Below are 16820 nucleotides of genomic sequence, written 5' to 3' on the forward strand. Positions count from 1 at the left end.
TGAATTTACTACGTTACATTTTTAAATTTATTCATGCACTTTATCAAGCTCTCGAGGACATTTCCAGACTAATCTCACCACTTACGGAGCATTAATTCTGAGACTTGACTAGAGATAATATAGCTACTATGTAATATTGAATAGTTCAAAATGAGAAGTTAATATACTTCTAAAAATAGCAAAGAAACTAGCATATAAAAATGTCAACTGTGGTCATCAAGAAGGCTTTGAGTCCTAATTCTCTAATTTTGTATTAGGGATGTTGGGAATAAATAACATCATTTTATATGTGGCAACTCTGTTAGATTTTAGCCCATTCTCAGAGACACAGATTTATCACTAACCTTATGATCCATCCAGTCCCTCAATTTTCAACTACTCTCAGGAAATTTCACCAATAGGCAAATATGCTGAGGGGGTGAAAACAGATACTTACTAAAAGCATCTTTAAAAATCAGAATTCTTTTAATAAATAAAGAGAATAAATTGGGAAAAAATTAGAATTCTGAGCTGTGCCTAGCAAGCTTCAGGGCTTAAACTACAACATTTAATTAATATTATACACCAAGTTTTCATAAGTGTCCTGCATCTTTGTAGCTCAGCTAATGGAGTTTTGGTAATGCTATTAAATAGTAAGAAGCCCTAAAAACAATCAAGTATTTTTGTTTGTTTTTTAATTTTTTTTAACAAAGGCACCGGGTATTGAACCTAGGACTTTCTGCATGCTAAGAACATACTCTACCACTGAGCTAAACCCACCGATCCCCCCATTTTTTTTTTTTTTGGTGGGTGGGAGTAATTAGGTTTATTTATTTTTTAATGGAGGTACTAAGGATTGAACCCAGGACCTTGTACATGCTAAACATACACTCTACCATTGAGCAATACCCTGCCCCCCAATTATTGTTGATTATTGACAATTATTGAGAATCTCTAATCCCTCTAACAGGAAAGGCAGTGCTGTTCTGGATCAACTCATGCAGGGAGCTTCCTGCCCAGGTGTGGGTATCAAACTCCAGCCCTGGAGAATTCATGCACTATGATACATCCACCTCTTCTTGTAAAGAGTAACTTTATTCTTTCTGACTTCTGATACATTTCTGATAAATTGAAATTCAGACCTATACATGCCCTAAACCGATGTACCATTTCCTCCAATTAGAAGTTCTGGTGGTTAATTTTGTGTGTCAGCTTGACTGGTCTATGGGATGCCCAGACAATTGGCAGAACATTATTTCTGGATGTGCCCATGAGCGTGTTTTTAGAAGATTAGCATTTGAGTCAATAGGCTGAGTAAAGAGATCCACCCTCACCAATGTGGGTGGGCATCACCCAATCCTATAGGCCCTAATAGAAGGAAAAGGGCGGGCAGGCAAATTCTCTCTCCTCTTGAGCTGGGATAGCCATCTCCCCTTGCCCGCAGACATCAGAGCTCTCGATTTTCAGGCTTTCAGACTCCAGGACTTAACACCAGCAGCCCCTCAATTCTCAGGCCTTTGGACTTGAACTGACTTACATCACCAGCCTTCCTGGTTCTCCAGGCTGCAGAGGGCAGAGGGTGTGACTTCCCTAGTACCATGTGCGTCAATTCCTATAATAAATCTCCTCATGTACATATAGACCTCCTATCAGCTCTGCTTCTCTGGAGAACTCTAACACAGATTGGCTTCAAATATCTTCCTTCATGCCCTGTGATTATCATGATTAAGTCATATCCAGCCACTGACCTGCCTATGCACCATGCTAATTAATCAAAATTGTCTGTGCTAGATAAGAACATGAATTCAGGTCCATGGGCCACAGCCCAAACCCTTGAGGCTGGATGTGTCCTGGAATTAACACTTTTTCACATTTTACAAAAGTAAAGGGTGAGTGATGCTCTATATTATGTAACTCCCCCAGCAGAGTCTGGAACGGTGCTCCAAAATCAGACATGTTATGACTTCTGTGACAAAATAAATGAACAGTCATACTAAGCGTGATTTTAAAACTAGCCCCTATCAGATCAGGCTGGGATTGGCCATGAAACGAGATGCAAAGCTACCTTTTGGATTTCAAAGATTTTAATAGAATGGAAAGTTTTAGTAGAGGAGCAGCAGCAGTAGAAAATGCTTGAAATTACCACAAAAACAGATATGAGGCACCAGCTTTACATCCCTCAAGAGTGTTTAACTAGACCGATAAAAGATTCCTTCCTGAACCATGAATCAAGCCCAATATTGGTATTAGCCCTTTATTTCCTCCATCTCCTCCATCTGAACATTACTTCTATGTCTCTTTGATTCTAGGATTTCAGTATCATTAGAAATATACATATCAAGTCAAGAGGTAGATTTAAAGGGGAAAAAAAAATCACATAATTTCAAATTATTTCAGGAGATTCGGACAGCCACAGGATCAACCCTTAGGTTACTCACTAGTTCTGCTCGTTCAACCAAAATCATATGCTGACAAACATCCCTTTCAGGCGGCTTCGCTTCTTTTAGTGAATTTCCCTATGATCACCCCATAATTCTGAAATTTGTGTCTATTCTGATTACCACAACAAGGAAAAGCTTGATTTAAAGCATAAAAGACAGTAAAAGAGCTCAAAGTATTCTTATTGGATTGGACAGTGACTTACTGACTCCAAAACAAGCATAGAGTCCTGGGTAAATCTCATTACCTGTCCTAGGTCATGGTCACCATAAGCAGCTTAAGTGACCTGGGCTTCCTAACTGTTTACTCCACATTTACCCTAGTAATTTGGATTAGTCTTCATCCAAACCCTGCCAGGTCAGCTTGAAAAACACTGGCCTACATCGTATCTTGTGGAATTTTTGTAAATGTGAGACTCTAAGGGTCACAAACATTGTCATGTGTGAGACCACATTGATGGTGGTAATCCCCTCACATCTGGTGAATAGCTCACAATAACAAACCTGGTATAAATTGATTACACATGCAGTTATCATTTTCAACATGCATTTAATTCAAACAATAAATCAGACACCATAACAACATAATGTATAATCATTTTCTTCCTTAAATAAGATCCTTCCCTACTGTGCATCTTAATCACAGAACAAGGGAATCATTCCAACTAAAATCATAGCCTTGGTACAACTTAAAATTATCTTCTCACTAATATGAAAGCTGCTGTAGCGAATATCTTAGGTTGGATTCCCCCAGAAGCAGACGTTAAGATAAGGATTTGAGTCCAAGTAGTTTAGCGTGATTCTGGAACACATGCATACTGAGTTTAGGGATACCACACACAGTGCTGGTTCATCTAAATACCATCTGTCTCTGAAATACCCTCAAACATATATATTTATTTATACACACATAATAGTCTATTTCAGTACAGTGTGTGCGTGTGTGCGTGTGTGTGTGTGTGTGTGTGTGTGTGTGTGTGTGTGTTCCTTGCCCCAAGCAACACATTCTGTTTTCCAGCAGTAGAAATTGGCCTGGGACACAACACTGTGCCTCTTGGCCAATGAATCTCAGCCAATGACTGGGGTGAATACGTCTGCCCAGTGGCTGGCTTCTCTTTTGTCCATTTATGTGTGAACAACTTTGACCCATATTGTCCAAAAAAGAGTATACAGGTAACTCATGCTGGACTTGTGACCCAAATAGACCTAGAAGGAGAATTAGCCTGGACATGGAAAGGCAAGGACCTGTAAGTTTCATGTAATCTCGAGAGTCATCAAGGACATGGTCAAGGATACAGAGGGCGAAGCTCAGCAGGCGAGTGGGACTGAGGAAGGAAGCCCTGTGATAGTCTGAGGGCATCATACACAGAACTGCAGCCCAGAAAGACTCAGGACAGAACTAAGGCCAGTGGCAGTCACAACTTCAGGGGATTTGAAGAGAACTCAAAGCCATTGCCAAGGCTGCCATTACATGATGTATGTTCCTTTCAAATGTTACTAACATCTTTAAAAAAAAAAAAAAGGAAAAATAGCAAAGGGCTGGGATCTCCCTGTTTTGCTGGCATCAAATGGTCCAAGCTGAGGCTTCCTATTCCTGCCCTCCATTCCCCACATCCCAGAGGTTCTCTGATCGCATCTGCTCACTCTCTCGCTCTCTGCTCACTGGGAAGGGCCAGCCTTGGGTGTTGTGGGGTAAGTTTCAAGAAAGCACACACTGGAGGTGAGGACACACATACAGCCAGCTGGCATTATCACTCTGCAGGAAGGGAGAAAGGGGAATGTGAGCTCTCTGCAAAACCAGGATGGCAGCTGTCAGGATAAAACAAGTGAGTGCTGTAAGTCCAACCCACGGATGTACCGAGTCAGGAGATGTCCTTGTCTGCTCAGGCTGCCATTGCAAAACATCACAGACTGGCTGGCTGCAGCAACAGACTATTTCCTCAAAGTTCCGGAAACTAGAAGTCCAAGATCAAGGTGCCCTCGGAGCTGGCTTCCAGTGAGGGCTCTCTTCTGGCTTGCAGATGGCCGCCTTCTCACTGTCTTCACATGGCCTTTCCTCCATGCACCTTCCTCTTCTTTCAAGGACACCAGTTTTACTAGATCAGGGTTCCAGCCTTTGACTTCATTAACCTTAGTTATTTCCATAAAGTCCCTATCTCCAAATACAGTCACACTGGAGGTTAGAGCTTCAATATGAATTTTGGGGGGACACAATTCAGTCTATAACAGGAAGTAGGAGTCTTTTTTTAAAAAAAAATCATTATATTGTTAAATTACAGTCATTGAAAATTGTGCTCTGGGTGGGGCAGGGTATAGCTCAGTGGTAGAGTGCATGCCTAGCAGCTACACGGTCCTCAGTTCAATGCCCAATATCTCTCTTTTTAAAAATAAATAAATTAAAAACTTCAAACTACCTCCCCTCATTTAAAAAAACTGTGCTCTGTTTGTTCACTAGAAGAAAAGTATTCAATTTATGACAAAGATTCAATACATTAAAAAAAAAATCTGGGATGAAATTCTCCCCTCCTTCCACGTCTGCAGTGCTGCTCTGCGGTCTTGCACAGAACACACAGCCAGCACTCACTATGTGCCAGGAACCATGTGAGGTCCTTGGGCTCATGGAAGAGGACAGAAGCAGTAACTTCCACAGGGAGCTCACGATTTGGTGGGACAGCATCTGGGTCATAAACAACACAAGCATTTGCTTCCTGTCACTAAGATTTTACTAGCTGGAGTTTATTTCATTTAAAAATATCCTATCCTCAACAATGTAATGGCTTTCTCTATGTAGTGAATTACAGAAGGTTCACTTCGGGAGATATTCAAGCAAATATTGATCTGACCATTAAAGGAAGACTATCAGGATAAACAATACTATAAATAGCAAAGTTGAAAATAAAGTCAACAAGGAAAATAGCTAAATTGAAACTCTGTCTTTAATTGAAGCCTTTGCATTCTTACATCTATTTTTATCAAGTATTAAAGATACAAGAATTCATCAATCAACAACCCATAGATGACCCATCTTCTGCAGGACACTGGGTGCTAAAAAATGTAAGCACTCTCAGAAACATTACAATTTAGAGAGACAAGGGAAGCAGGTGCACTGTTCAAAGGCACAGAGACTAACACTGTTTCAAATACAAGAAAAGCACAAGCCAGTGATTAACCGCCAAACAGAGCTACTGCAATTTACAAAAGCAAAACTGTGAACACTTTGGACAAAGATATTCAAGGATGAGTAAAATTTAGATATAACGGGGACAGAAGAGCACATGAAGAAATATGGTTAGAAAATTCCATAAATAAGGTAACGAGTAGAATATTTGGGAGAGCCGGGACAGAGCCATTGGGGAGAGCCTTCAACATCACGCCAGAAGATTAGATTTTATCCTCAGTAATGGGGAACCTGAGGAGCCCCTGGAAGTGTTCTAGCGAAGGGATGATACAATCGAAGTATTATTTTAAGAACATCCGTCTGGCATCACCATGTAAGGGTTGAAAGAAGTCTGTAGACAAGAAAACTCCAATAGTCCAGGCGTGAAATGATAAGGATCTGAACTAGGCTGGGTGGGGGAGGGTCATGTGAGAGGGATTTAGGAGAAAGAGAATTTATAAGACTTGGTAAGTTATAAGAAACCAAGAGATTCACTGGTCTTCACAACATGTGGGCAAGAGATGGAAAGAATCATTAACAAAATTAAAAAGTCAAGGTGGAAAGCTGGTTTCAGAGCAAGTAAAATCCAACAGAAATTGATCACAAAATGGTGAGGCCAAAACAGCAATCATAGGATTTAGTGTGGACACAGGCACATACTCTTTTGGAGAATAATTGTAATAAATATGTCATTTTTACAATAGTATGAAAATATTTTTTAATAGAACTTTTTCTGATCACAAAGCAACTCAAGTTCAAAGAAAACACACTTGGTACCAAAAAAAAAAAACCAAAAACAAAAACAAAAATACAAAAATCGCTCAGAATCCTGTTACCCAGAGATGACGATTCTAACACTGTGTTTTCCTTTCAGTATTTTTTTTCAATGTCAATAACAAGAGACAAAGGGAGGAGACAGAAAGGAAAACATGGCTAAGATTTATTGACTGCCTAGTACATTCCAAGCATTAGTCCATGCTCTTGACACACATAAAGGAACTTATTCTTCACAACAGCCCTAAGGAATAGGTACTATTATTATCCTTTTTTTGCAGATGGAGAAACTGGAACCCAGAGAGTTTGAGAAAACTGCCCAAAGTAACACAGAATTGGACTCTGAACCCAGGTAACCCAGCCCGACCTACCACGTATATTGCCTCTTGCACTATGTGATTTTATAATGTATATCAGTTTGGATACAGAATAACAGAACCTATGCTCATTCATTCATTCTTTAACCAAGACTGTAAACTCTGCTGTTCATAGGAGCAGCAGAATTCCTTAGGCAAACGCCATTAAAGGTGGGGCTGCCAACAGGAAACCTCTCCTAAAATAATTATTTTCCCAATAGCTGGTCTTCCTGTAGTCTCTTGAGATTTCCCCAGTTCACTGAATCCAGTAGTCAGGATTGGCTACATAATGTCGCTGTAACAAGCATCCCAGAACATCTTAGGGCTTATAACCGCAAAAGCTGATTCCTTGCACACAATTCATGGTCCATCAAGGGTCATCAGAGAGATATGCTCCGCGACTTCTGGCTCCAGAACCCAAGTTGACGGCACCAGAATGTTGCCACTCTGGTGACAGAGGAAAAGAAGGTTCCTCAGGATCTTGCTGTGGCACTTAAATACTCTGGCCTGGAAGTAGCACCCATCACTGCACATGACTCATTGGCCAGAACTCGTCAAATGGCCCCACCCAACCACAAGGAGACCAGGAAGTACACTCTGCCCAGAGGGCCAGAATGGGGAGGAACACCTCTGACTTCACATTACCTGAATGCAGTTCACACTGAGTCCCTGGAACCCTCCGGTTCAAGCCACACCTTGACAAAGACTCTATTGCTAATATCCTTTTAAGGCAAAAATGGTCAATATAGATTGAATTAGCTGTAAAGGAACCTTTATGGCACCAGCTTAAATTCACAGAGTCATTAAAGAGTATCCAGGCCCCTTCTATGAATGTAAAAAATGAAGCCCAGAGACACCAGTCCAAAGTCACTCCAACAAGTAACAGACTAAACTTCAAGAGTTTATTCTTTTTATGATTCCCTCAATAATCCTTCACAAAGCATGTAAGGAAAAGGTATGTTTCACCTGTTGAGAGATGTACCATATGTACTGGAATCAACCACAAACTTCATTAAAATTGAAATCTGTGTTAAAATATTTTTCAGGAAAGTACATTATCATAGATCTTACTGTTGATAAGTTTCTTATTTTCCTTACCAACATTTTATGATTCAGTGTTTTAAATTCTCTGACAGATTTTATTTTAATTTCTAGTCCGGGAAGTGTATTCATTGGCAAGCAAAAAAGAATCTACATGGCGGTATTTGATGAATAGATCTTTATATGTCTTGCAGTATCTTTCCTTTGCTTTTACTTAGCTGACACAAACTCAGTAGTCAAACAAACAAAAAAAAAGATGAAAGCAGGACTCACTCCCCCACAGTGGCTCCAGGGTCATGGGAAAGTAGACAGTGCAGTCCCTTCATTTAGTGCAGAAAACTGACACCCAAAGAGTTCAAGCCACGTGCCTATTTCCCCCACTAACACCAAGTTAGAGCAAAGTCTCATCTCCAGGCTTCCAGCTCCAAACTCAGTGTTCTTTCCAGCACCCCATGTTCCCCCAAGCTTCCTTGTTTTGGACAAGTCATTCCATTTCTCTGGCCTTCAGTTTCCTTCACGGCAATGAGGGAGAAAGACTCACTAGATCAAGATTTCCCAAACGGGTTTCAAGAAGACCAGCCTCTGAGATGACTGTGGAATTAAAAGTTCTTTGGTCACACAAGTTTGAGAAAGACTAGATGCCTTAGTCCTCTCCTGGACGGCAACAGAGTAAAGGCTATAAGGAATTCTGCAGTCAAGAAAAAGACGGAATGTTGCTGATGCCAGGGCTTCTCCAATGCATTTGGTAACAGGAATGTTTTCGTGTGTTACTGTCCTCAGTGTCCTGACTCCCTCTCTGATCACTCTTCCTCCTCTGCTCACTCTTCTCCAGTAACATGAGCCCCAAACACCGCAACCACTTCCAGTCTCAGGCCTTCAGACCTGCCGCACCCTCTGCCTGGTGGGCTCATCTCCCCAGGAGATCTTCCCTGGTCACCGTGCTCCCACGCTGTCCTGCCTGGCCTTCTTCATCTTCACGCCTCCTATCCCTGCCTAGAGTTACAGGGTGCACTGTCAGCCCCCTGCCCTGTCATAGAGGCTTCCGGAGAGCAGGAGTTGGTCTTGTGAATCGCTGTAAACCCAGCACCTAAAACACTGTCTGCAAAGAGGAGAGATGCAGTAAATATTTCTTGAATGGATAAACCAATGAGCCATTTAGTGAAGCCGGGGCAAACAGTGTTGTGTAGAACAAGGGGAATTGTTGCCAGACCAGGCACCGGCATCACCTGGACACTTAACAGAAATTCTCAGCCTCCACCCTGGACCCACTGAACTAGACCCACTGGGTGCAGTGGGTGGGGGTGGGGTGGGGGTGGACAGCAATCTGGGTTTCAACAAACCTTCCAGATGACTCTGATGCCCACTCAAGTTTCAGAACCACTGGTCTAGAACATCTTTAAGATCAACCCCTGAAATTCTGGAATTCTATGATTTGTGAGCAATTCTCTTAAGGTCCTTTGAGCATTTTACAGGGGAATAAACTAATTTCTCATGTTTCCTGAGAGCCTTAGAATTATCATATATGGTAACATACTGGCTTTTCTCTCCAGTAGAAATAAAGCCCTAATTAACACACAATGTCCCACTGAGAATTAATCAGTTTAACAGCTACCCCAACGCACTTGAGGGTCATTTTACCATCTGTTATAACAGAAAAACAAGTTGCCCTGGAATAATTAAAGCTCTCTCTAACAAAGGTTGGGTTCTTCCCCCAAAATAAGAAATATTCACACGCACACAACACATACACACACAGAGAAAGACATTCTTATTATGAATCAGTCCCTTGATTACATTCCCAATGATAATGCAGAAAATCCAATTAGTTTTAATACTGAAAAACACTCCAGAGAATAATTTACACGCTCTCATTTCTGTCTGTTGTCCCTTTTCGTTAACTGAAAATGGACAGCAGGGTAATTTTTGATAAAAGTTCTACTAGATGTAAAATCAAGCAAGCATTACTGAGAGCAAAAAGCCAGGGGTGTAAACCTCATTTACAAGTCACAGCACTCTCTGGGCCTCCACAGTCTGGCCCAAACATGCTAACGTGCTCACCCAGAAGCTCTCTTCCTGCCAGACTGATAGACTTGAAAGCTCCTCACCATGCTTTTCACACTGCCCCACCTGCTCTGTGTGTATCAGACCCCCTCAGCCTCTCTGGCCCGGCTCCATCCTGCCCTTCACTCAAGGTGGACCCCTTTGCAGACCATGTCTGCAAATCCAGGCCAAAAGTCTGGCCGCACTGGATTACGCCATTCTCATCAGATGTGAGTGTGTTTCATCTCCTCTTATGATTAGTATCAATGAAAGAAGAGGCCCAGGACATACACATTTCTGCACTCTCCCTCACCCATTCTCCTCCTGAACCTGCCATCTGGCATCTTTGGTTCATCTCTTGGTTTCAACTTTAGCTAAAAGACCATCGATCTCTACAGCTCTCAAGGGATTCCAGCAGCCAAGTGAGTCCCACCTCCCCTCCTCACTTCCTCACCTCCCTGCGGGGAAGAGAGGGAGAAATCTGAGCGGGTAGCCAGGAGGGAGTCCTGACTGGCAGGAACCGTGACTACAGGATGAGGGGGTGGTTATGAGATAGCGCCTTCCTTGTGAAGGAGGGCGGAGACCAGGGTAGACAATATGTCTGGCATGGTATATGAGAGTTTGTCCCTGTCCAAGACTTTAGAATCCCCAGGAGAAGATGTAAGATAAAGCCAGGCCTGAAAGCAAGACATTTTTGTTAGGATCTAAAATCTGTATCTTAAAAATCAATCAGAATTTCGGCTTCCTGTATTTTGTGAGTTTATTTTCCTGTGGATCTCAGGATTTGTGGAGTCTTTTACAAGTTTCAGCTTATTTCAGTATGCCCCCAAAAAAAACAAAAACAAAGGAAGGGGTTGTCTGTCCCATAGTTATTACCACATTAAACAGGCAGCTACCCACCCCATCCCTCCACCTCAGGATGAGTGTGGAAATGATGCAGAAGCAGAAGTGAGACATCCTCAGGGAAGATAGACAGGCATGTCGGAGCCCCCTGGTGAGTCACTCACCCCACCTGCAGGGCCTCCTGCCAGAGAAACCTTGAAGCTTCTGAGTTCTCAAGGCAGCGATCACTGCACACGAAAGGTGACTTGAGTTTACACCCCGAGACCACAAAGCATCACTGCTCAGGACACGCTGGGTTCCAAAAGCCACACCCTATGAGCCACTAAAATTCACTGGACTGCAAGCAATCAACCTGTTAAAAATACAGCTTGGCACACAGGAGGGTTTCTAAAATAAACAAATTTTGGAAAAAGCCTCTCATGGGTAAATCCCAGTGGGTACTGTATGTTCCCAAACAAACTGCTACCTGCCTTTCCTGAACATCCCCAAAGGGAATGAGAAAAGAAGAAGAGACTCCAGGTTCCTTTTCTACAAGACTCAAATTGAGCTTTGCTAGACCTGAGGATCCCAACATAAGAGCTAGTTCCATATTTAAAACCACTCAAGTCAATAAAAAATAACAAACATAAAAATTAAAAATTAAATACACAAAATAACACAAAATAAAAATTAAAAATAAATAAATAAAATAAAAATTAAAAAACACAAAATAAAAATAAATAAAATAAAAATTAAAACACAAAATAAAAATTAAAAATAAATAAATAAAATTTTTAAAAAAGAAAAATACCATATGAGATCACTCACATGTGGAATCTAAAAAAGAAAAAACAAAAACATAAATACAAAACAGAAACAGACTCATAGACATAGGATACAAACTTGTGGTTGCCAAGGGGGCTTGGGGTGGGAAGGGACAGACTGGGATTTCAAAATGTAGAATAGATAAACAAGATTATACTGTATAGCACAGGGAAATATATACAAGATCTTATGGTAGCTCACAGCGAAAAAAACATGTGACAATGAATATATATATGTTCATATATAACTGAAAAATTGTGCTCTACACTGGAATTTGACACAACATTGTAAAATGACTATAACTCAATAAAAAAAGTTAAAAAAAACCAAAAACCACTCAACTATATTTTATATATATACATATAATCTTCATATATATTATCTTTATATATATATAAAATTTTTTATAATATATAAAATCTTAAAACTAGGCAGGGAGGAAGTACAGTGAGTTTTGCTAGGAGGGAATCTCAGCCATTACTGCCATGGACTTTCCAGTATGTGTCCCACTGGTTTGCATTCAGATCCCCAAAACAACCCACAACAATCTACTTAACATACAGTATTACGCACCAGAATTCCAATATATGCACCAGGAACAGACCTCACTCCCCCAGCTTAAAAAGACTTCAGAGGTTTCCCCGATACAACACATGTGCTGGGAAATGGGGACCAGCTCATGGGGACCAGGGCTGGGGAAGCCCAGGGCTCAGTGTCACATAAGTTTCAGAAATGTGAAGATTGAAGTTGAGAAGCTACACATGGCAGATGGGAAGCCAGAAACAAGAAGATGAAGCCGCAGCCATTTCTTTGATAGGTAATCGGTTCTGTCTCGGATTTCTCCAGAATAGTTTCCAACCCCAACGGTTCAAAACAGGATCATCTAGGAAGCTCTTAAAAGATATAGATTCTAGGGCCTGACCACAGCTCTGCTAAATTAGACCCCAAGTGCTGGGTCCAGGAATCTGCATTTTTAAGGATGCTCTAAGAATCCTGCTCTGGGGTTTTGATATTAGAATGATGGACTGACATTTCACATGTCACAGCTCTCCAATATCCCTTAAGCCACATTTTCCTCTAATGGATTTTAATTCCTATTTACATACCTCCTCTGCAAACGCAATGCCATGTGGTTTCCTTTATGTATAGCACTTACCATGATTTTATTTATCAGTTACTTGTTTATTGTTTGTCTTCTCCACTAGACTAAGTCCCACGAAAGGATTTTGTATTCGCTCATTTCATTTCATCTTATTGCCACATCTATAATGTCGACTGAGTAGAATTACTTCCTTAGATCTTTGGGGAGTTATTGTGTCCTTATTCCTAAGTCAATGAGATGGACCAGAGCAGCTGGGTGGCCCAAGATCATGTGATAGTTAAGCGGCAGGGCCACGTCTCCCACCAAGACTCAGGTTCCACCTTCACCCCCTTCCTCTCTCTCCATGCTGCCACGCTTCAGCAGATATCACAACTTTATTCCAATTTATTAATTATCAAACTTGCTGACGAGCTGGCCCATGGGTCTCAAAGTCTCATGTTTATTTGCATGACAGGCAACTGTGCAACTCTGAGACGCATATGCCGCTGGGAATTTATGTAGAAACCTTGAACTCATTCTACACATTTAACAGAGAAACAACACACATAATGTAAAGTGGGAAAATGAAAGTTCACTGGAAAACTCTGGCATAATACATTCTAGCTCTGGTAAAAAGAAAAAGGCATATTATGAGAGGAAGACTAGTTAGCTACAAAAAAAAAAAAAAACTCACAAAACTGATAGTAACAGAATCCTTCGCTAGAAAAAAAAGCACATTTAATGGAAACCTGAATATGGATGGAGGTTAATGAATAAAATAGCATGAGTTTATTCTAACCTAAATAATTTATAGGAAATTAAAAGGAATATCTAGGAAGAAGAATTCTGGAAATTAAATGGATGAAAATACAATAATAATGTTGAAATGACCTAACTGGTCATTAAAAGTCTGATTTTAACTATAATGAAATTAGAAACTCAACCATTTGGGACTAGTAATACTTTGTTAACACAGACTTTGACATATTTATCCTATCCTGGAGAAATGACATTTAATCATGACAGCTGGTTGAGACTGTACAGAATCACAAGGGAAATCAGCTACTGAACCTATTAACACATTGGCAATTTTTTTTTTAAGAAATCAGTGAATTTTTCAAATTAAATATTTACACAAAGTATTTCCAGCAAATATCTCACAAAAAGAGAGGGCAAATCATAACAAATTAGGTAATAAAATCAGTGGTAAAATATCTAGCCATTTTAGAAAAAATTGATTTTTTATTGAGTCACTAAATAAGCATAGCAATCTTGGTAAGCATTTAACCATAGGCCTCCTAGGGTTCTTCCTGAAACATTAATCTTGATTGAGTCACATTAGAACATTCAAAAGACTTTAAATCATCAGTAGGAGTAAATTGAAGCAAAGGGTAATAACTAACCAATAATGATTTAGAGTTAGGGAAGGTCAAAGTGGAAACCCAGAGACCTGGTAGTGAGCTTGAATTGTGACCAATGAAAAGGTTAAAAGCCCTCAAATTAAGAATCAGATACCACATTAAAAAAAGAGAGAGAGAGAGAGAAAAGACTCAAAAGAGAGAGAACCATTGATTAGCCAGATTCTGTGATCAGTGAAAAATAAACATCTGGAATTAGAATATACATGTGTGAGATTTTAATCTATGGATATGCTCCTAAAAGCTACAAAATATATTTTTTATAATCATAGCTAAAGGAATTCATAACAAGCAAAAAACCTTATTATAATGAGAGAAATATACCTTCCCACCTGAAAAAAGGATGTATTCTAAGTTTTTATTTTTGCATAGAAGTTTTTTTTTAAACAAGACAAACCTACAGGCTCAAAAATGAGCCAGCATAGTTTGAAATCAACTCATTAAAGAAAATGTGCAATAATCAAATGTCCTTTTTTTAGCCTAATAACTCTAAGTAAAAAGAGTAACAGTATATCTTTTAAGTATATAAAAAGATATCAAGACCAAAGAGGAAAAAGAATACTTTTTTAACCTAAACCCAATTGCCAATGAGATTATGAATATTTTGTTTGACATACAAATTGGGGGGGGGGGGCGGAAGACAAGCAACCTATCAGAATATAGTCAGATATGCTCTCTCGTATCCTCACTTCCAAGATGACCAAGAAAAGAAAACAATGATCGCGCCAAAAAGGGCTGCGGCCATGTGCAGCTTATTCGCTGCACCAGCTGTGCCAGATGCGTGCCCAAGGACAAGGCCATTAAGAATTTCATTATTGGAAACATAGTAGAAGCCGCAGCCGTCAGGGATATTTTGGAAGCAAGCGTTTTCAACGCCTATGTGCTTCCCAAGCTGTGTGTAAAACTACATTACTGCGCGAGCTATGCCATTCACAGCAAGGTAGTCAGGGATCGTTCTCGTGAAGCCCGGAGGGACCGAATATCTCCGCCCAGATTTAGACCTGCAGGTGCTGCCCCACGACCTCCACCAAAGCCCATGTAAGGAACTCAGTCCTTAATGACTGAAGAAATATTGTTCTCTGGAAAAGAAAAAACTCAATAAAATGGAAATTATACTTAAAAAAAAAACATAGTCAAATATGTCAAAAGAAAATTTGAAAAGACGTAGGATCATTGGAGTCCCTTAAAATCAGCTTGGTTAGAATATTTAAACACCCTACCTTCCTAAGGCTACTCACAAGATGATTATTATAATTACCATACCATCATTATTATGATAAGGTGATGGTAATTTTTAGTATACATTTTCCATATACTGAGATACAGTTAATGACCTGAGATAGTTTTGGGGATCTTTTTTTTTTTGGAGGGAGAGTGGGTTTTGTGTTTTGTTTTTGTTTGTTCTTTGCAGTGAGGATGGGTAAGCATTGCTCCTATTCCCTGCCTCCTGGAGGTCAGCAAGTAACTGCATTTGCAAGTTGACAGAACAAGGTGCGAGCAATGCATTATGGAACAAAGCGACGGTGTCTGACTCACATGGAACTTACAGTCACAAGCCTCATTAACATTGGGCTCTGCCTGTCCAGTGAGTTCACCAGCTGCAGACACAAGGTAACCCCAACCGAGAGGCATAGCCGTGTACAGTGGAGCACCTGTATGTGGCTGAAACGTCAGAATTCCACCCTGGACAATGGAGTCCAGTGCCCCAGACCTCAGTGGAGGCTCTGAGAGCTTGCTTAGGCACTCAGCACACAGTGAAACTGCCAAGCCAAGAGAGAGAAAGCTCAGCATCCTGGTAAAGCCACAATGAAGAGCCAAGGAAACGGTCCACTGGAATCCACAGGGACCGAGCAGATCAAAGGAAAGGAGGTCCCGGGCAATGAGCATATACAGGAGGTGCCGGGCACAGCAGGCTGGCTGAGAATTCAGGGTAGGAAATAGACCCTGCGGAGATTTTCTGAGCCACTTGCCAGATGTTAGTGTAGCCAAAAGCCTTAAAAGTGGGTAGGGAGGGAGAGGGGGTCAGTCCCCACAGTAAAGACAGAAGGAAGCCAAATAATAACAAATACTTATAACTCAACCATTTCCTGTGACATCATGGCCTGAATCACATGGCTTGTTGATATGAATCCAAACTTTGCTTCAGAGATCACCCCCTTCAACTTTTTAGGCAAAATAAGTAAAATTAAATATAGAAAATCAACTAATTAGGCATTTGCTCCCTTTCTTTGCCCAGGCAAACTCTGAATGTGGCCCCACAGGCAGTAAACTCACTAGGGAGAGAGAGTGAGAAGGTACAGGAGGCTTAAGCAATAATCTATAAAATATCATTTGACCATGAAAAAATACGGATTAGAGGAAACGCAAACATTCTGAAGCCAGCAACAGCAAGGTCAGGTCATGTTTCTGGGAGATGGGATGAAGCCATTCCTTTATGTCACTATTTCTTCTACTCATTTTGTTTTTCTTCTGCTCCCCCAACTCTAATACACACACACATACATGCATGCGCACACGTGATCGCAGATTGCCCTCTATGAAAGGTGCGCAAGAAGGTCCCGTTCTATGTTTCCCAGGCAGCTCTCTGCAGCTTCACATAATCCATCCCACCTTCCCGTCTATAATAAACCACAGGAGCCAAGACGTGAGGAAGTGGACCACCAAGGAGAGTCACAGGCCCACTGCAGGAACCACAAAGGCTGTGAAGTCACCAGACCTCGCTGGCTGAAGACCTGATCCGAGATTCTGAAGTCTAGAATAGGACAGAAAAAGCACAAAGACAGCCCATGAGCACGTGTTTAGAGCTACTTCCCTACACCCCTCGGCAATTACATTTGATCACAGCCTAAATCTTCCATCATAAGTACCAGAAGCTCAGAGCAAGAACAT

The 16820-nt window shown here is 40.8% G+C and overlaps 2 protein-coding genes across 2 annotated transcripts in view; one reads left to right on the forward strand and one right to left on the reverse strand.

Moving 5' to 3' along the window:
* Window positions 1-16820, reverse strand: part of SLCO5A1 (solute carrier organic anion transporter family member 5A1) — a 105019-nt gene that overhangs the window by 71138 nt on the left and 17061 nt on the right. The gene's annotated exons all lie outside the window — the stretch shown is intronic.
* Window positions 9957-15053, forward strand: LOC105105097 (small ribosomal subunit protein eS26-like). Its single transcript, XM_031441388.2, has 2 exons — window positions 9957-10015; window positions 14637-15053. The coding sequence occupies exons 1-2, from the start codon at window positions 9957-9959 to the stop codon at window positions 14971-14973; spliced, it is 396 nt and encodes a 131-aa protein (XP_031297248.1). The 3' UTR covers window positions 14974-15053.

This window comes from Camelus dromedarius, chromosome 30 (assembly GCF_036321535.1).
Source record: "Camelus dromedarius isolate mCamDro1 chromosome 30, mCamDro1.pat, whole genome shotgun sequence".
NCBI classification, from domain to species: Eukaryota; Metazoa; Chordata; class Mammalia; order Artiodactyla; family Camelidae; genus Camelus; species Camelus dromedarius.